The sequence below is a fragment of the Rhynchophorus ferrugineus genome, unplaced genomic scaffold, assembly GCF_030347505.1.
Source record: "Rhynchophorus ferrugineus isolate W39M unplaced genomic scaffold, kcgeb_rfMv2 rfM2, whole genome shotgun sequence".
Classification (NCBI taxonomy): Eukaryota; Metazoa; Arthropoda; class Insecta; order Coleoptera; family Curculionidae; genus Rhynchophorus; species Rhynchophorus ferrugineus.
In genome coordinates this window covers 14,628,765-14,651,789 of record NW_027472581.1, presented here as the reverse complement: position 1 = coordinate 14,651,789, position 23,025 = coordinate 14,628,765, and the positions used below count along the sequence as shown (strand labels likewise).

Below are 23,025 nucleotides of genomic sequence, written 5' to 3'. Positions count from 1 at the left end.
ATTCGTGTCCAGTCTATGAGTGGATATTTATTTTTGATCATTGATTCATTTGTTCGTTGTCGGATTGTAATCCTTCCTGAATTATTGGCGTCCCATTGATTTATTAGTTATTGTAAGTCAAGTTACGTGTCAAATTATTTTCAATTGTCTTGGTTTCTCTGTTATATAAACGATAAATGTGTTTTAAGTTGTAACAGAGTTGACATAAAATCTGATTGTAAACTATTTAATTTTATTATAGAGAATTCTGATTCCGAATGAATTAGTCAGTTGATTTACAACTGTCTGGTCAAGTTGATGACAAATCTGTAACATATGTAAATTGTTCTTGATTTATTAGTTACTAGGTACCTAAGTTATTTATATATTTATAGCTAATATGTTCAATTAATTAAGAGAAAATTGACATTTATTGTTAATTAATGATATTAGTTTTATAATAAATAATGTATTATATATTAATATATATTTCAGCTTCAAAGTTCACTTTCAAGTTCTTCAAAATTGCTTGGTATAAATAAAATTATTATCAAAAATATCTCCATTTAACTTATCTTTTTTTTTAATATATTTTAAAGGCCTTTTACCAACCATGGGTTTATCTGGACTGGACCTACAGTTTAACGTGGGCCCCGAACCACGATCATCAGCATTAAAGCCTACCGACTAGCGAGTGGCCAACTTTAGAAGTCATCCCAGAAGACATCCGGTCTTACCCAGCCTGGTTACTGGCGTGACTGGGATCATTTTCCTTGTCGGATTTTACACTCTTGCCTAGAACATTCACAAATTTTAAACAATCACAAACATAAATTTACGAGCATGCCCTAGCAGGATTCGAACCCGTGGCTATCGCAACAGTAGGAGGACTGTCCCATCGCCTTTACCACTGCGCCACCAGGCCGGATTAACTTATCTTTTGGATAACAAACTGCAACCATCGACTTATTTTTATAATCTCGACTAAATTGTGATAATATGATAAAAATGGGATAATTACATGTCTAAATTACATTTATTAAAAATTAATATAGTAACATTAATTATGGTGATAGTTTCGAAATCCTTTTTTCGAAATTTGTTATTTATATAAAAATTGGCGGCGAAACTATATTCCAAATATTAAGTTTTTTAATCAATTATAAAATTATAAATTAAGATAATATTTTAATTATATATTCCTTATGTATTTAATGACAATTTCTCGCAAATTGCAAAAGTATGGCTTGTAAATCTACTAATATTTATAGATATCCAAATTTAGTGCATAATGTACATGATCGATCCCTTTAATACACCACATACCACTAAAGCCATCTAGGAAAAAGCGTCGTAAACAATATTGTATTGAAATTAATATTGTAAAACCGTTTCGTATAGATAACTTTGAAATTTAAATACGGACTTACGCTTTAAATATTATTTTGTAATAACCTTTTTATTAGATTACATTTTGTTATTTTTCAGAATTTTCTTGAGAAATGCCCGATGAGAAAAACTGTATTTAATTTATGTGTAATATTGAATAGTAGTAATACTATCCAATATTCCTATTATAGTGAAACATACTTCTTTGGCAAAATTAGTTTTTTTTAGTCAACATAATTCCCATCAAGAGCGATGAAGTGATTATAGCGACCTTCCAATATTTCAATACCATTCTTGTAGTACGATTTATCCTTTGCTTCAAAATAGGCCTCAGTTTTGGCGATCACCTCTTCATTCGACGAACATTTCTTCCCAGCGGGCATTCTTTTGAGATCTGAGACCAGAAAAAAGTCGTTGGGGCCAGATCTGGAGAATACGGTGGATGAGGAAGCAATTCGAAGCCCAATTCATAGATTTTTGCCATCATTTTCACTGACTTGTGACACGGTGAATTGCCTTAGTGAAGCAACACTTTCTTTTTCTTCAAATGCGGCCTTGTTCATAGCTACAAAAAACGTTACTGAAACAACACAATGAAGTATTAAATTCTTCAGTCAGTCAGAAGATGACGCCTACTCTACAATAAAAGAAGCTCAGCTGTGCTACAAGCAAGTGTTTTGGAATCAATTCTTTACCTATTCTACACATGTAATATACAAGAAATGGAAAATATCATAAACCAAGTAATGAAAATAAACAGCAGTTAAAATGCCAGTACAATATTTGTGTACATAGAACACGTAGGGATGAATAGAGGAAATTATAAATTATTAGCACTAAATTTGTAAACATTTTAAAGCATTGATAAATATTTTATTCATTTTATAGTTTGAATATTGTATCAACTATTTTTTTAAAATTTACTTTATAGAACTTTTGAAAGATCAATAGTTAATTTAATGATTGTAAAGACATTCCTTTGATATACACTTCTAAAGTGAAATAAAAATTATCTAATTGTATTCATTATTGTTTTAATATACATGCAAAAATTAAATATCAATTTTAAAATTATTTTATTAATATAGATAATGTTTTAAGATAAAAACATATATTACGTCAAGGAAATGAGACTTAAATAAATGCCATTTAAAAAGTTAATGAGTGTTGGTTATTGAGGTAGTCATTTTAATATTTTTTATCTATAGACAGGAGATTTAATGCTAAATATCAAATAAATTTCCGATTTTATAGTTAGGAACATATTATTTTTAAATTATTCTCTTCACTTTGTTATAAGGGACACAAGATTAAATTGCAGCCCAACTTCGATTACAAGGCTACAGTTTGTTATGAACTTTTATAAAGATCACTAACTCAAACAAATTTAGTTAGTTGTAATTAATTTACAATAGCAAATAAATATTTTATTATGGTTTATGTAGCGATAATAATATATAATAATACAATATATAACAAGAGGAAAGCTTTCAGAGTTAAACAAGTACTTAAACACGACCACCGCTACTTTCTATCAACCCTTATAACACGCCAAACATCTGCCGGCCGTTTCTTCTTTCGCGATTCAAATCGACGAGCCGAAAAACGAGGGGGGGACGCGCGGACCATCGCTACCACGTCAGATTGGCCCATCCAGCTGGACCAGGATATTGATCCGTTTTCATCCAATGGCGCGAAAGCGTGCGACGCGCCTGAGAACCTAACGCGAGGGCAATTCTTCCCCGTTCCGTCGAAGGAACAGCACGTGTCCTCCCCGAAGGCTGCCGCATCACGTTGGCCATGGACGAAGCCAAGACCCAGGAAACCGAGATCACCCTGAAGCCGAAAATGACCCTGGTCAATGGCATCACCGTGATCGTGGGTAGTATCATCGGTTCGGGCATTTTCGTATCGCCTTCAGGCGTGTTGAAGCACACCGGCAGCGTGAACGTGTCTCTGTTGGTATGGGTTATATCCGGGCTTTTTTCGATGGTAAGTTTTTACACTATTCTATTATTATTCTTTCGTTGTGCTACGACATTAACAACGAAACTTATCTCGAAACCCTAGACAGTTTTTCTATGTTAATCTTACGCAATCTTCACTCAATCTTTCACATGTACTCATTTATATTTAATATTTTTTGGTAATTTACAGTGTTATTAAATTGCCATTATTTCAGTTTATATAAATGCATAGATGCATTTTAATTTACTCAAAATAAAATATGTTAAACTGATGGAAAAATATTACTTTCAACGTTCAAAATATTTATACATTTTCATTTTATATACATGTCATATAAAATTACAAGCCAACTTTGATTAATTTTGTGTATTTATTTAACGGTTATTAAGATATTTCAAAGAAATTTCAATAATCTCTAAACAGTATTCTTTAAAAGGTTACTTTAGACATAGTAAATTGTCAGACAGAAATTAAATGTAAAACAAAAATTGTCTAATTTCTTGAATTTCTAAACTATATTTATAATATCCCTTGATGTGGAAAAGTATATTAAAGGACGTTACAAGGTCAGTCCGAGGTAATTTTCTTGGATTTTAATGGAGTAATCTCAAGTTTATTTCTGACGTAGTGAATAATTTTAGTTATTTTTGATCTTATTACTTAATATATATATATATATATATATATATATATATATATATATATATATATATATATATATATGTATATATATCCTTGCTCCATATATATATATATATATATATATATATATATATATGCTATATATATATATATATATATATATATATATATATATATATGTATATATATCCTTGCTCTGTCTAAGTCTGACGCAATTATTTTAAAACAATGTTATTTGGATTAAGATATATTAAATACAGTAGTATACATTTTGTTAGTTTATATTTATAGTTAGAAAAATAAATAAGGACTGACCTATTAATCTGTTATGTTTAAATTATCAAAAAATGCTGACTCCTTTTAAAACACAATAAATTGATAATGACAATAAATTGTTGACAATTATAACTATTTCTTGATAGATTTAGTATACGGTGGTATATTTTTTGTTGTATTAAAAATTTGGTCTTGGGAAAGTTTCAAAAACGGCCACAAAAATGTGAAAAAGGTTAATTCATATGTAGCAAATAGCCTACGAAAATTTGTCTAATTTCTTGAATGTATGAATTATATTCATAATAACCCTTTGTGTCCAAAAAATGTATAGGACGTTATAAGGTCAGTTCGAGGCAAATTTCTCGGATTTCAAGCACATTCAAGTTTATTTCTGACGTAATGAATGAATTTTGGCTGTATTATTATTCCCTTCTTTTACCCAATATTTATATCAAAAATAAATATCTGTCTTGAGCTTAATTATTAGTAAACGTACTTTATTAGGATTAAAGAAAGAAATATCATTCTGTTTTTTGACATTACGATTTTTTAATCAAAATGGTACATTAATTTACTTTATAAGTTAATTATTGCACAATTATTGAGGTACAATTATAATAATTGTTCCTAAATTAATTTTTATTATGTTGGATTTTAATTATAAATGACCCGGCCCAAAGAATAACAGATGTTATTAAAAAAGCCTACATATGCTCAGCCATGTTCTTAGATGTAGCACAAGCTTTCTATAAGATTTGTTGCATGAAGGCCTTGTTAATAAACTAAAGAAAATGTTACCAAAACAACACACCGAACTATTAAAATCGTAAATTACAGCCAGAATTCATTACAAGAATATATATATATATATATATATATATATATATATATATATATATATATATATATATATATATATATATATCCTTGTAATGAACAACTAAAGACGGAAAATGGGACTGAAAGAAACTAGTTCGTGCACATCAAATAGCAGTACAGAAGCAGTACTCCTATGATCCATGAATGAGCAGCATGCGACTATGATTTGGAAATAGATTATAATGCCAATAAATCGTTTATCAACACAGCGGTGAATTTACTGGATTAAATCATGCCGGCAAAAAAAATCCAAAATTAGTCCCACCACCCATTAGGCTCATTCGTTTTTGGGATGGGAAATCATTCTATCTACTTTTTGGCCAATAATCTAAAATATAATAGTTGTTTCTAAATCACGTTTTTTATCACTAAAATATGAAAGTTTTTTGGTAACATTCAAGTTTGTATCAGAAACAATTTCATAAAGCCTTAAATTACTGCAGATGCAAGAATTTTACACTTAATAGGAGCACTTATTATTACTAACCAGATGACAGTTCGGTTGCAAAAATTGATAGGTCACAGTCCAATGATGAAGAGACCTATTGACCAAGAAAATCTCTTTCTAAATTGCATTAGATTAGATGGCATCTGACAGCCATTATATCGCCATGAGACCCGACGAATCATCTGCTGGTGAGCACGCAAGAAGTTTCGCTGACAATTGACGAAATGGCTATTGTTATTTTCGGAGAATATTTGGAAGATAGATGAATGTGATACCTACTGACATTCATCATAGTGATCAAATTGAATAAGGTCAGATGTCCTGATCGTTTTTTGTTTGCCAATTAAATAGACCCAATATTCCATAGTTAGTAACTCAACTCATATTATATTGTTTTTTTTTTGGCCTAAAACCAGGCGGTGGAATGCATGATGCATACCTTGTCACGGAGACTTGCCTTGGAATAACAAGTTGGACCGGGTTATGTGGGACTGCCTCTGGGCTTACCAATACACTTAACTGAAACCGCTTCACAGTTGACCCCTGTGAGTGGCTACTGTTATTGCATAAATTTGGGTATATGGCACTCGCCGAAGGATACACCTATAAAATGCGTGATTTCTACAGTGTGCATTTGATTATTTCTGACAAACCATGAAGCATTTAAAACTCTCCTGAAGATCTTATTTTGGAAAACTTGAAGCCGTTTCACCTGGTTGGGTGTAACAATCTTGAAGTAGATATTTGATTCGTAGAAGAGTAGGGACCGAATTAACAACTTGTAAAATAATAATTTGATGGAGATAGGAAGTGTCTGCTGACAGGGCAGATCAGAGAAGATAGCAGGATTGATATCCGCAAACCCTTCTGGATTGGCGAATGCCAACCGACCAAACCGTTGGTCGAAGTGGAGTCCTAGGTAGACGTTATCCAGCCATGGAAGTGTTCTTAACGGTGTCGATCTTAAGTTACCAGACCCGCAGAGCGTAACGCTTCTTATGGAAAATGATAGCTTGGGTTTTCAGGAGGTTGATTTGCAACCTCCAGAGTTGACCAACGTAAATATTCTTGAATGGTAACATCCAGTATGGAAGCCGTGAAGGAAGCAGTCTCATCAGCGACGTCAATGTTTTCTTTTCTCGGCAAATCTGAAATAAAGAGGTTAAATAAAGCTGGGGCAAGCGGAGAACCTTGAGGTACGCCAGTGTCGATTTTCGACTGGAATGTCTTTTCCTTATTTTGACCTGGAAAGATCTGTCCGATAGATAGGACTTGATGAGAGAGTTTAAATATCCTTGGAGGCCTAACCGCACGTATTTTGAGATTAAACCGTCGTGCCAGACCTTGTCGAGAGCTTTGGTTTAGTCCGGTAAGACTGCTCCTCCAGACGGATGGCCTATATTAAATGGTATGTGCAATCATAATATATTTTAATGGATTTGTGTAAATAAAATTCATGTACACACTTATAATAATTTAACTAGTATCTATGGAGATTTTATAATTTCAGCATGATGCCTAAAAATTCTGAGCAATAAGTTAAGCTGGTATTTTATTTGGTTATGATAATATTTGTTTAAAAGCATCCGTTCAATATGGCGTTTTAATGTTAATTTTAAATTTTTTTAAAATCTTAACACGTAGTTTCTAAATTTGTATTATGTACGTACTTCAACTTCGGCAAACTTTCATACCAAATATCCGACGCATAAGTAATAAAAAAGCTAATAAAATGAGCTATTAAATTCAATGTGGCCAAATTACATACGCTGATAGAGTTTGGATCTCGCTCCATATCTTAGATTTGATTTGCCTCGAAAATAACTTGTTACAGTTTATTGATTTATTAATATCTATAAAAGATTACACAATAATGTAATTGATTATTATTTTTTATATTTATATAGTTCCATTAAAAATTTTAAATTCCTTTTTATGCAAAAATACTACATGTCTTCATTGCATACTATTCAATAAGAAAGCAATCAGTGCCTTGATAAGCATTGTAGAGACTTGGAACCTGGGAAATTAATTATTGAAGACATATGCTATAACATTTTTTTAATACGGTCCAACATAGGATTCTGGACGGTTTGAAGTGTCAAAATACGTATTTTTCTGGAAAATTGTCCTCAAAACTTACGGAATTTGATCAGTTCTTTTTGGAATTAACCAGCGAAGACTAGAGAGATTGACGTCTGTTTAACATCATAGATAAAATGTTCTGTATAATGATGCATAGAACAATTGGAGGTACTTTATAATAAATGAAAAAAAAATGAGTTTTTTAACTGACGTGTTAAAATAATGTGTTAGAGTGAATACTTATTAAAATTTTTGTTATTTTATCAATTCATAAAATAGGTTCACTAAAATGAACTCATTTTAATTGATAGAGATATATTTTAACATTAAAACATTGTTTGTACATTGAGAAAATATAAGTTGAGCCATTCATGTGGATATTTTAAAAAACTAGACTTTCATTATTAATTGTTCAATTTTAAGTTCAATCAAGTACGTTTTTATTTTTGACTGATCAGCATTAGTATTGAACCAATGTCTTTGTAATGTAATATTATTAATCGGTTGCACGTAATGTGATCATTTGTTTCACTTCAAAAAAATATTCATTGAGAAAAATTAGTTCAGTTTTTATTAATCAATACATTTTCTATAAACTTCTACAATTTTTCTTTCTTTTTAATTTTTCTGACAACATGGCGTGTTGGAAGAACTATGCTAGTTTAGCAGCCATCACGTCAATATTTCATTTTAGCGTTTTGAAACCATGTACCAACCAAGCTCGGCTGCATGGATCTGAACTAGTTGTAAGCACTAGGTATGGTAGAACTTCCAATTCGAGCTGTAACAATGTATATTTCCCAACTTTTGCAGCGTTGTCATCCGACATGATGACTTTGCATATGTTTCTCCCTATTGCTGGTCTTTTTGCAACAATATGTTCAGTACTTATTTTATTCGGTTTTAGTTGTTTTTAAAACAATACACCACTTTTGATTTTTTTCATCGTATATAAATATATGGATATAGTTTAGTTCTCTTGAAATGTTGACATATCTGAGAGTTTTTTAAAACATCAATATTATCAATATTAAATTATTTAAACCATAACAATGACAATTATGATCTAGAGAGCATCATCATAAGGTTCTGAAAGTCTTTGATCGGCTTAAGCGGTCAGATTTATTCAAAACAAATAACAAACGTATTATATCTCGAATGTAATTTCGTGCGTTCTGATTAACAAATGTATAGACGGAATAATTCAATTACACTGGATGGAAAACTGTTATTTTAGGGAGAAAACTGTCAAAACTATCGATTAGTGACAGTTGTATTGTGTTATTAAACAGTTTTTGTATTGATGCTTCTCATTGTAAACAGTAGATATTACTGATCAAGATGTATGTAATTTTATAACGCATCTCAATATAAAGACGTTGTTAATATAAAAATAATATTGTAAACGCAGAGAAATAATTATATAACAATTATTATTTCACTTTACCATATTTTAAGATATATTTGTATGGTCTATCCAATAAAACAGCCAATGCACGTTAACAAAATTTACAACGTCAATAGGTAACAATATTGCGGCTTCAACTTTGATTTCTGATTTTCCGAAATCTAATATTTATCAATAATCATTTGATATTTTAAAGAATTGGGTAGACATTTGCCTATAGGGTTGACCAGTACCAATACAAATCGAATTTTATAAACAGATTCGGTTACATTTCCTTTTTAACTAGGAGACTTTAACTGATAAAATCAGAAGAAAAAGTCTCCACCGAGTTTAAAACGAATTTTCCATGTTTATAGACTGCATGTGGGGGTATGAAAAATACATTTATTTCACAAATTCTGACAATATGAAAACATAATTTTTTGAAGCACATATCTTCAGTCTTCTCCAATGAAATATGGGCATATATTTTAAACCAATCACAAATAATTGAAATTTTTCTAATTTTAGTTGATAATCCAAATTCCTTTAATCTTTAAGCAATTCTTGATATAGTATCAGAATCATTTTAACTTTGTCTAATGAATTATTTTAATACTAAATTTAAAATATTCATTGGCATGTGAAATTAATAGTGGCTATCAAACGTCGTGAGCAAATTTCGTATAGAAAGAAATCTCGTTTTCGTCAAGTATTCTTCAAATGATAAATGGCCTTGACTGCTCCCAGGACTTTCTATTATTTCTTAACAACCGGCTCAATATATTTTCAGTTAAGGCATTTTTGTTGTACACACAATAGTAGTTATCAAAATACAAAGGTTTCCATGGAATTTCCAACATTTCGATTTTCTAAATATAATATTCAATAATGGCACTGAAATAAAATAGAATAGATAAAGACTGATAAAGTTGTTCATTTGTTGTTATATTTTAGCAAAATGATATATTAGTTTAATTACACCATTCATTGTATTATAAATGCCTTCAAACTAATTCACAATTTCATATTTATATATAAATATGTTAGATATTTAACGAGAAAAAGAAATTAATTAGATCATTAGAGTATCGTAGCCCATATATGTATATTTATAGCTGAAGGTCTTTCAAAACATTTCGAAGATAAAAATAATATAGCGTACAAGATTATTACTTGATAGCTCTTTATTAAAATATTTTTTATTTATACTAACCCATTAAATATTGGTTAATTAAAATCGCTTTACCATAATTACATGTAAAATAGATTTTTGGTGTATGTAATAATGTTATATAGAAATTTCTACGTACATCATGTAATTATAAATATAATTAATCTGATTTTTTATGTCTGTACTTTTATTTTAAATTAACTTTATGTTAATTGGAAAATTTAGTGTGAAAAATCAATATAATGTTTATTATTCAATGTGTTGTCCATCGATAAACTGTATTTTTTCCTAACTTTCAGGCAATTTATGGATTTCATCTCGAATAAAATATGATTTTTTTCAAGCTATACACGAATCGATTTATTTCGACTCATATGTCGGAATAATTAGTAATCAGTAGGACCAAGATCTGGAGAAAAAGACGATTGAGGTAACACTTCCCATTTTAATGTTTCCAAGTATGTTTTCATTAATTTTGCAATATGTGATCCAGCGTTGTCATTTTGAAGAATGATATTGTTGTTTTTTTGGTCGTATTCGAACTGTTTTCGTGTAGAATGCTTTTTGTCTTCGATGTTAAAGTCCTCAAAATGGCGAAACCAGTATAAGCTCCACATAGAATTAGATGGCCTTTAGCTGCCTCGTTTTTCTAATTGCGGTAAAAAGTAAAATTTCCCGCAAATGAGATTTGCTCGGTACAAAGTCAGTCATTCTCAACGCACTGAATATATGTTTGTATAATGAAAATGTACTGACAAGTTTCATCATAAAGTTTGTTACAAATGTTTCGATGAGATTTAATATACAGTAACACAATGTTTAGTCATTTTTAAAATTCTTTATAGATCCAAAATGTGAAATATATCCCTTTGGTATGAGGTAAAAATTTAATAATAGAACAAATTATTGTTATATTTCAATAATAATTTTACTAGAATTCCTCTAGATTCTCAAACGTAATTGTGTAGTAGGGACATCGTATATATTACAACCTTTTTTAGCTATTTTTAAGTACATTCGATGTATGGAAAAGGTCACGCTGTTAAATAACAGCATATATCATAGAGAAACATATAAGATACAGTATATGATTTTGCTAATTTTGAACATGCACAATTTCAATTTAGTTTGGTTATGTGTGACATGTTTATTTTTTAAGGGCCCGTAACTAATAATAATACGCCCCCGGGCGTATTTCGTTGAGGAGTAGATTTAGCTAACGATATGTATGAATAATTAGTTGAGATATTTCTATTTCTACTTTTTATTTCATTATTATTTAAGACAATTTGTCACAATATGATTGCAATTATTAATATATTTATAACAGTGTTGCTTATACTTTATTACTTTATTTTTTGTTTATTAAATTATCTTTAAGTGTTTTGTTCAAATAACTTAATAATATTAATAAAAAATAACTATAATATTAAAAATATTGATGTTAAAAAAAGAAAACAATATTGATGTTAGATTGATCGATAAATTTAATTGTGTATATTCACACATTATTGGATTATTACTTTTATACTTGTTTTTTCTTTCATACCACCTACAAATCTTCTTCTTCTCTTGTAACTTTATATTTTTCGAACTTTTTAACTAACGTTTTTAACCAGCCAATAAAATTCGCCTGGTTGTCAAATGTCTCCAAGATTCCTCGAAATATTAGTAATAATAATTAGAGGTTATAAACGGGCAAATTTTATTTTGGTGCTTTGCTTGTTTTTATAAATTTCAAATTGGTAATTAATACGAGTTTTTACTATGATTGAAAATGCTGAAATCAATAAATAGTCAGAGTCAGAAACTGATTCGGTTTCTAGTCAGTTACTTAAAGACGAAATAATGGGGGATATTTATTGTCAGTTAATTGCGTTAGAGAATTCTTTTCAGAAAACTCAGCATTATGTAGTTGTAGGCTGAAAAGGTGAAAAAGTGTTTGATAGAATAAAAATTCACAATTTAGTTGTTGACTCGAACAGTGACTCAGATAAGGTAGTAAAAGCGACAGCGACTGAATGAATGAAGGAAGCTTTATAGAATATATATATATATATATATATATATATATATATATATATATATATATATATATATTAGGTGTACTATAATGCCAAAATGAATTATTTGACAATATTATATTATTTACATTAGTATTTCCTTATATGTTAACGCCAAAATAAGCTTTCATTTTAGACTGACAAATATGTACCTTGTATGCTCCTAATATGAAAAAGATTGTCTACAACAGCAGAAATACTTATACATTATATATAATTTTGATAACTGTTATGAACAATAGCGCTAATATTTATATATAAAAATTTAGTATACCCTACGCCAAACAGTTGCTATGATAAATTTTTACATTATCTGGCTTTATGTGAGCTTTCAGATTTCAGCCTATCATACTCGATTAGAAATTTTAAAACTGGTAATTTTGACACCGAAGACAAGGAAGGTTCTGAACGGCAAAAAAAAATGAAGACGAAGATTTGAAGACAATACTCAACGAAACATTAATAAGGACCATGAATAATCGGCAAGAATACAAGCAAATATACAACAATGATATTCTTCAGTATGATAATGCTCGATCACATGTTTTAAAACCTACAAGTGCTACCCCACTGTCCTATTCTTCAGACTATTCGTCCTTTGACCACTACTTGTTCTGACATATAGGTTGTGACCTGTCTGAGCAGCGCTTCAAATATATGAAGATAGCAGACGAAGAAACCAGCTGTTTCCCCTGGTTGGGTGTAAGAAACTTGAAATATCCAATAAAACAAGCATTTGATGAAGATGGAAAGTCTGCTAGAAGAGCAGATCATAGGAGATAACTTGTATGTTACCTTTCTATATTTGGCAATGCCAACGGAATGGTCGGTCGAAATGGAGACCTGGATACGTGACTTTATCCAGCAGTGTTGCGGTGTCGATTTCGAGTAGAGAATCGCGCAGTGCGTAGCGCTTCTTATGGAAAATGATGGCCTGGATTTTGAGGGGGTTTATTTGCTACCTCCAGAATTTGAACGACTTGACTGACTGTGAGGAGATTTTGTGGACCATACTACATTGACTGCCATGTGTGAATACTGATTTAAACATTTTAAAGGTGGCAATTTTCATACTGAAGACAAAGACAAAATTCAGGGCAGCCAAAGACATTTAGGAAGGAGATTTGAAGGTATTACTAAATGAAACAATGAATAACACCATCAACTACAATTGACGCGTTTGAGCCAAACACTGCGCGAAAGACGGCCGGAAAACGAGCAAAGACAGAACAATGTTATTTTTCAGCGTGACAACGCTCGACCACTTGTTGAAAAACCGATAGAAACCTACTTGGAAACATTATCTGATTACTACTTATTCCGACATATAAGTCGTGACCTGTCTGAGCACTTCTTATGAGGATACCACAATCGTGGATATCCTTAAATGATACATTGTTCTGTTGAGATAAAATCCGTAATTATCTTGATGATGGTAAAAAATAGCGGCGATCACTTTGAATAAAATACATAGTACCGATTTTTCATTATATAAATAAGACTTCAAATTTTAATTTTTTTTTCACTAATGTATAGGCGTATACGTTCATTGCTACCGTAATTATTCATATTGATTCCTTGTTTTAGGTCGGCGCCTACTGCTATGCGGAGTTGGGAACGATGATTCGGAAAAGTGGCGCTGATTACGCCTACATCATGGACACCTTCGGCCCGTTCGTGGCCTTCATACGTCTCTGGATCGAGTGCTTAATCGTAAGGCCGTGTTCTCAAGCAATCGTAGCTTTAACATTTAGTCAGTACGTTTTGAAACCGATTTTTATCGAATGCGACCCACCAGATGGCGCTGCCAGACTGCTAGCCGCTTGCTGTATTTGTAAGTAGTCTTCGGCGTACGGGGATAGTGACGAAAGTTTTCGATTAATATTTTTTGTTTCTCTTTATAAACTAGTTTTCGTTGGCCGAGAAAGTTTTTTCATTACTAAAAGATTTCACCATATTTTATAAGAGCTTCAATAATTTATCTATCTTGCTTTCATTTTGAACATAAATGATTCACCAAAATATATGAAAATATTATGATACTATATAAGGTGGTGCAAAAGTCCCGATGCCATCTTGATTTGACACTAAGGTGGGGCAAAAGCCCCGCACCATTTTGATTGCGCGCCATCTTGGTTATGTGATGTTTAGCTCAGTTTTACTTTAACCATTGTGTTATGTAGACGTCCAAATTTTATTTTTGGTAAATATACGCCACAAGGACGAGCAGAAATAGTGAAATAGGTGGTAGTGGAACTTTTGCCCCACCTTATAAAACATAATTAAAAAATTACTGATTTTGCTTCAAAATTTTATTTGATTTTTTTGAGACTGCAAGGAAGTGGACAAGATGTAGTATATGACTTTCTAGATGAACGTGTGCGCACTTAAATTAGATGAATAATTCAATTTAACTTGGTTATGTTTGGGGTTTTCATTGTTTACAGGCTCATTTTTCGGCGTGAAGTAATGTTAACGTTATTGTTACTCTTTCAAAAATAATTCATCATAATGCGAATATCGAAATTATCAGTATTTTAGAACAATTAGTGGAATTTAAAATAAAAAAACTTAACTCAATATAAAATCAAACTTGTATAGACACTTCTCATGTTGCTCTAATTTATATTTATCTCGAACATCCTTTTCTCCTTCCCTAAATAACTTAATATAATAGTTAACAGGCTTTCAACTAAGATATTGAAAATATTTATGAAAACGAAAGAAACAAAACGAAGCTAATATATTCTATTATGTAAATTCATATAGTTTTGATATGGTTTTTCACATCACCAATGTGCTCTAAACATTAATTGTATATCTGACTTGTTCTCTGGTAACTTTATTTTTCATCTAGTAGCATATATGCACTTTTCATACTTTAGACATGCGCAATATTTTCTTGTACAGCCTCAGTACCTATATTCTTATCAAATGTATCTTTTTTAACACATTATTTTTTTTAAAACACTAGGGATCATGAAGTTAATTGTACATATACCCTACTAAGTAGTGATAAATACCTATATAGTTAAATTTTACAATATCTGCCATTATGTAGGGTTTGAAAATTACCCTACCCATGTTTGTTATTATTGTTAAATTTAAGATATATTATAATTTTTGTTCATAATGTAATTTTAGTTAACTATATTAACAGGTAGTTACTGGGATTAATCCATAAACTGAATTTGTCGTGTCAACTTAATTATATTTTTTCAAGCTTCAATTGGCAATGAAAAACTACTGTTTCGCTATTTTTTTTCCGAGTTCAATTAAATTTTTATAACTAATAATTCACAGCCATATAAAAGAACTAATAAGAATGTGATTACATAACCGTAGAATTACGAAATCATGAACATAACCAGCTCTTATGAACCAATCACATACTACATCTTATTCACTTTCCTTCGTTCGTAGTTTTTTCTAAAGCTTCATCAAAATTAATTACTCATAACGTATTATATCAGTTGTAAATTTTCTAACACTTAACCATTATCTATAACTTCAACTGTCGAAGCATCTCAAATAAGAGCTAAAAAGTGGGATTTTATAGATTGTTATATATATGGTTGTTCAATAAGTTCACGGACCGTCTATTTGTCGACAATATAATTTAAAATTATATACGGATATACGGTTAAATACGGATTAATACCTAACGAACCTTTGCTCCTACCAAATGCAATATGTACGTATCATCGAAGACCACCGGTATCCAACGCCGAATCTCATTCATTGTCCTTCGTTGGCGTCTCTGGGGAAATTGTGCAGAAGAAGCAACCCCAGGGCATCATAGATCATGCGTCATATATAGGATAGGGTTATAAAATCCGCAGTATTATATAGCGCAGAAATATGGGGATACAGGTCCTCGATGGGAAGGGCCAGGACAGCGCTACCAGCAGCACAAAGAACTGCAATGTTAACAATTACAGGCGCCTATCGAACCATATCGAACGACGCTCTGCAGGTACACCACACCTATATCTGGAAGCCGAGATCCAGGGCTGTACTGCAGAAAAGTACGAATACCCCAACGGGCTAAATGGATTGGAACCAAAGGAAATGCCATGGCCATGGAAGGAACCGTAGGAATATCGGATGAACAACGTCGAAGCCACCAAGATATGGACAGGCGCTAGTGCCAAAAAAGGGAGAGCAGGCATAGGAGTTGTGATACAGACAGGAACAGCCGCCAAGGAACACATGAGTCTTAGAATAAAAGACGAATCGTTTTGCAGAGCGGCAGAATTCGTGGCGGTACAGAAAGCCAAACTGGTACGGGACAGAAGCCTCCCAGGACCAATCACCATACGAACAGACAGTCGGATATCCATATGGTAGCCTGAGTACGCGAATACACGAAACAAGGACATATTGCAAATCAAAACAACCTTGCTATATTTGCAGAAAACCGGGAGCGAAATATCACTAAGATGGTACCGGAGAATGACAACGGAGGAAATGGTGTCCGGGGACAGACTCGCGAGAGAAGCCACTGAAAAGGAAGAAATAGGGCTGGAAAACCACGGATGGATCAGCACCAGAACCATCAAAACGATCAAAGAAGGAGAGGTAAAAAAAAGGTGGCAGATATATTGGGAACAATCCATTAAAGGAAGAACCCTTTATAAATACTGCCAACAAGTAGGGACAGGAAACATAGGACTGAGCAGGAAAGCTGTGCAACTGATGATAGGCCATGGGATTATGCAAGTTTACCTGCACTGATTCAAATTGAAGGAGACCGATGGACTCTGTGAATGTTGCACAGGACCAGAAAACACTACGCATATCTTGGAGACATGCGTAATTGGAAAAAGGGTAGAGGCCCTTAACAGGGACCGGACAGCCGACGGGAACTACCAGTTAAGAAACGAAGACGGGCTAGACGATGAGGAAACTATTGCAAAGATCAACGTTTGGGCCGAAATGATGATCGAATTTGAAAAGAGGGAAACCCAAAACAGCAGCCAAGAGGAGACACATGCAGGCGAAGACACACTAAAGGGAATAAAAAGTGCAGTAACGGCGCGACGGTACCGAACGGGCGCTCGGAGACTCATTCGTGAACTGTTACGGATATTTTATGTAGGAATGACCAGCTCAGAGCTTTAACAAGCACCAGAGCTAATAACAAATGGTCTATAATTCAAATTGTCCTTCGTTTGCCCGGTCTGTACGCAGCATTATCTGCTTATTTTATCAGACGTTCCCCACCGCGATCGGTCATAGTTCATCCGTAGTACGAAACGTGTTTGAACTTGTTCGGTTTAGTTTCCAATCTGTATTTGTGGAGTGGGGCGCCCTGGTAAGGAATGCGGTGTTTGCCGACGTTATTATTAGTTTTGGAGTTTTATGCTTACACCCATGATTCACGGTTTGGTGCAGAGTTAAAAATTATAACGTGTGTTGCCTAATTTATATCATTTATTTAAATACAACCCAACATGTCTTCATGGATTTAAAAGTGTCTGATGCATTTCCTTTACAAAATACCACGTGCCACGTGCTCTATTCTCATATTTATATTCTAATTAAATACAAATGTGTTGATAACTATATTTTTTATAGTATATTTTTGTAGTTTTGAAACGTTTTTTAAATTAACTTTGGAGACATTCATAGCATACACCAGTAATATTTTTCCTCCCAGTTGAATCGAGCTGCGCTGAGGTGTCAATGATACAGATGATGTTCGCTGATGCGCATTCGGATTGATAGTTCGATCAAGAAGAGATTCAATCACCACTTTCGTTGAGAAATGCCTCATAATTTGTGCATTATTCGAACGACTTTCAACGAATGGAGTACATAGCTCTCTGCCCAATTGCCGATAAAATCATCATCGATCATTTTATTATTTTCATGATACAGAATATATGATGCAAGGCAGGCAATATCGAGAATATTGTAAAAAAAATGCTAGAGGCCACCTTTAAGTTGATCTTTTTATACTATATCTACCAAAAGTATATAGTATATATAAGAGTATATAGTATATCCAAGCATTTTATCCATCGTGTCTACTCTAGCTTTAGACCAGTTATAAAACTCAATAATTTCGGGTTTTCTCTTTGCACTATCACTAATTTTAGCTTTGTGGTGCTTTGATGATAGCATAATTACTAACTTGTTTTTTTTGGCACATAACTACGTAGGGTAACTTTTTAATGAAAGCCAAATACAGCCGATAATTTTTCTCGTGTTTTTGATATAGCCATTGCTGGTGGAATGTATGCTTTATTTTTCTTCAAGGTGCCAACAATTGTCAAGTTCAAAGATAGTAAAAATTTTGCCAGTTGAAGAGTAGTGAAGAAATTATCCATTGTAATGTTTCTACCGGATCCTCACTTTTAATATATTAATAATGTTAATAATTGATATTAATTTTGTATATTTTCTTTTCACTTTCAGTGTATATTTTATAGTCTGTTCACTACGCTTGTAGAATTTGAACTGAACACGTTTCTTTCTTTTCGTACGACATGAGAAGGAGAAAGTGACATCTCAGGTACCTAAATATCGATTGGCTTGGCATTTCGCTGTTGTTATGTCTATGAGAAGTATAAACTGTGTCCCTATAGCTATTTCATATGCCACATAGCCAGTTTACACAGAAAAAATTATTCAGTACACTAATGATTTGCACATCTGCAAATCAAAAAATCATTTTTGCAAAACAAACAATTTTGATTTATAAATCTCCTCAGTGCTCGAACTTGACCTGTTGCTATCTTCATATATTTGTTGGTCACTTTTAAATAAAGTAAATAAACATTCTATCTTATTTTTTATTGAAAAGTTCATAAATACCTTTCCGATAATTGATATAACATAACACTAAACTTGGCTATATTGCTCAAAATATACTAAAGATTAGTATATTAGATTAAAAATTGTCACAATATCTAATTTAATCTCTAGACAGCGATTTACTTTATTTCAAATTTCATCGATTAGGTAGCACTTATCATAAAATGGTATTTTGCAAACTGTTAGGAAATTAAACTACAGCTCTAGGTTAGATAAATCAAAAGTATCGATAAGTATTATATTGAATTTGGGAGAAAATATACAGAAATATAATTACCTTTACATCAACAAATTTTTTATGTTAGTAAATTTCGTAAACTTATTGAACAACCTCATATTTTCAGGAGAAATATCGAATAGAACGGCTTTTTTCGCTATTATTAATGTCCAATGTGTTGGTTTTATTTGCCCACTGAATAGAACAATAATTAGTTTTTGTTTGTAAAATTAATCCTATAGCATATCATTAAAGAAATAAATCATATGAATTCGAAAACTTTTCACACTATCCCCGATGTTTCATAGTGATCCAAATTGCACTCGGCAAAAATCTAGTAATTTGGATTTTATTTTGACAGTTAAAATTTAGTTTATTATCAGTAATATATTATTGATAAAAAACTGGTAAAACTTCATTAGATTTCAAACTTTTTTTAGCGATGTCGGTGTTCAATGATGCTGAAGTTTCGAGCTTCAAGATTAATTAATATAATCCTCTTTTCTTGTGGACCCAATTAAGGTCACTCGATCTGAGTGGATCTATTTTAATGAGTTTGCCTTCGAAACATTTTATGGATAACTGCGAACTATTTTTAACAAGGTTAATTTGACAAGACTGCTCTATGGTATGATCTAGTGTTGTTGTTGTGTTGGTTTTCACAACAATAGAAAATTCAATTAGGTAGTTTTAAATTATTTAATGTGTACTTTTCTAATTCACATTGCTAATCGTATTCATAATCTGTGTAATATTTAATTGGGATGATAATTAATCTGAAAGAAAGTTTTAAAAAGCAATACGTATTTAAAAAATGCTCTTTTACTTTGACGTTTTGCCTATCTGGACCTAAATTTGAAAAAAATACATTAAGTAAATCCATTAATCTTATTTTATAATATAAATATAATATTGTTATGATTATTGATTATGATCATCCTCACTATTTTGCTTATTTTATTATCAAAAATAATTGTTTCTATAATTATAAAATTAATCATATTTCACAATATACTTAATGCATATACTAGTGTGCGCTACTGTACATTATTTTATTTGATAGTCTGTCATCTTTACAATAAAATATAGATAATGTGAGATTCTTTGAAGCATACCAATTTGCTCTTATTACGAGGACTTCATATGACTGAAATTGTTATATAGATATGTTATATATCATAGACTAGTTTTTCTCCTTCTTTATTTTTCTACATGGGACCCTATCCAGGACGATAAGATACCGTGTTGTCCATGCTTCAATCTGGGGATGCAACTCCCGTCCCTCTACATGGATCTGTTACTGAGACTGCTCTTGTCCTATTCCACTCTTCACCAGCTCGTATACCGAGATCTATATACGAGTATGACCTACATCAACTACCTGTTAAGGGAGGAAATGGCCAGGGCTGTAGAACGCCAAACTATTGGGTTAATTCAACGCCGAATTGCAGAAAACGGCTTCATTTGGTAAAGAAAAAAGTGCGCTTCCATCATGACAACCCATCGACTCACACCTCCGCTTTGAGCATGGCCAAAATGGTCGAATTTGGTTACAAATAGCTGCCCTATCCACCGTGTTCTCCGGATTTGGCTCCGAGTGACTTCTTTTTGTTTCCGAACTTGAAAAAGTCACCCGGCGGGTAGAAATTTGAGCCGAATGAGGAGGTCATCAACATAAGGTCATAGGCCATAAACAAAAGTATATTGTAATGTATTTCTATCTTGAGATATTGATGATCAAACGAAATTTGATGTTGCTTATAATGACTAGACAAGTAAAAATGCATCATAATTCAATGGGATATAATGGGAAATCCGTTAAAATCAATACGGAAAAGCTTAAAAGAGGAGCTAAGTTCCGCTCACCGTATTTATCAGACATTGATCCTTTTGCTTATTGATTAATTACATAGATTATGCATGACCTGTCTGAGCAGCATATCATATGAATATTTAAATAATTAGAATGATACGTGGATAATCTTAAAAAATTAAGCTCCTTCATTTGACGTAATATATTCTTCAAAAAAAAAGGAAAAATGTAGTAGGTAATGATAGATCTTGTTTTAAAAAAATATTTCAACAAGATTAATTTTTTCACAATTTCACAAGATGGCCAATTTTTTGTAGAAAAGAACGGTAGAATTTTATTTGGACTATCAATAATCATTTCTAAGCAAATTTAACATTCAACGTCATTAAGTTTCCCAAGTTCCAATTCAAAAACTTATAGTTGAATTTACTACGAGGTTTTCAGTTACGAAAGAGTACCATTAATTGAAATTGATGTCTTCGAGCACATTGAACATATAAATATTTTTATCAATCTAAGCTAAGACACGACCAAGATATATTCTAACATGTCAAATTTACCAATTTCTTCCTTCATTGCTTCATGTTTTTTTGACGTAAAATTCCAATACTGACAGGCCTCAGCAGAAATTATTGTTTGTCGATGAGCAATACGACCATTTTTATTTTTTATTTTTGTCGGAACATTTTTCGTTAAAATAATAAGGTTTTTCTCATGAAATTAAAACATGAGAATTCATCCATGAGAAGGTATAATATGTTTTTATAAAGAATAGAAAACTAACATAAAACTGTTATTTGAAAATGTTTTATCTAGTAGATATATTTATTTTACATAAAATCAAAGTACGAGCTTGTTCATCGATTTATTTAAATATCGAAAATTTATCCAAACTAAAACACATCATAAAGTTCAATTCAGCTGTCGATTTACGACAAACAACTAACAGTACCAATAAATCTTCATTGGAAAATTGTACTGTTTCTCGCTTTATTTGTTTCTACTTCTGTTAGCTCAATAAACGTGCAAATGAGAGAATTCACAGATCTAGGTAATGTCGAGACGTAAAACTGTCAAAAGAAATCAAGGTTTACGTATTTTTGTCGTTTACAACTGACTTATGTCCTAATCAGACTTCATTCGGTTACGGTTATTTGTGACTTATCTGTTAAATGTGCATTTCTATTGTTTTAGGTGTTTTGACTTTCGTAAATTGTTATGACGTGAAATGGGCGACCAGAGTACAGGATGTTTTTACTTATGCAAAACTTTTAGCTCTGTTCATTATAATTGCTGCTGGTATTTACCAGGTATTTGCAGGTAAGTTAATTAATATACAATAAAGAAGAATACTTTTACGATTCGCATGTTGATCAGCGATATATATTGGTAAAAAGCGAAGTAACAATATAAATTATTGTTGAATTTCCTAATTGCTAAATTTAATGGTGTTTTCCTAGATAAGATAATCCTTTTACATTTAATTTTATTAATTTATTCACTGTATATAGAGGCTAATAATGAACTACTTTTGTTCATCAAACACTTTCAGTAACTTATGGTGATGCTTATCTCTTCTATTCCAATTGTTAGTCTTAGTTTAAATTACTTGAAATTTGCGATATCTTTGTCAACGATAAAGAATGGTTTGGATTACCAAAAAGTTCAAAGAAAATTAGCTACAAGTTTTATGAGGGGAAAATGTAGGTCAAACTCTCAATCAATCAATAAATAATCAATTAATTAGAATAACGATGATCAAATCAAGATCACAGCTTATCAGTTGATGAATCAACTGTTTCCAGATGTTCGCATGCGATAGAAAAGGATTAAAAGAAGGGAAAATTACTACTAGACAGATTGATCTAACAAAAACAAAAAAA

The 23,025-nt window shown here is 31.7% G+C and overlaps 1 protein-coding gene across 1 annotated transcript in view; it reads left to right on the top strand.

The window, feature by feature from the left end:
* The first annotated feature begins 2,913 nt into the window (after positions 1-2,913).
* The window catches only part of LOC143191002 (large neutral amino acids transporter small subunit 1), a 32,884-nt gene continuing 12,772 nt past the window's right edge, over positions 2,914-23,025 (top strand). Inside the window, exons 1-3 of the mRNA XM_076395633.1 lie at positions 2,914-3,360; positions 13,878-14,124; positions 22,337-22,462. Coding sequence (XP_076251748.1) covers positions 3,169-3,360; positions 13,878-14,124; positions 22,337-22,462 — 565 coding nt within the window. The 5' untranslated portion in view covers positions 2,914-3,168. The remainder of the gene's footprint in view (positions 3,361-13,877; positions 14,125-22,336; positions 22,463-23,025) is intronic.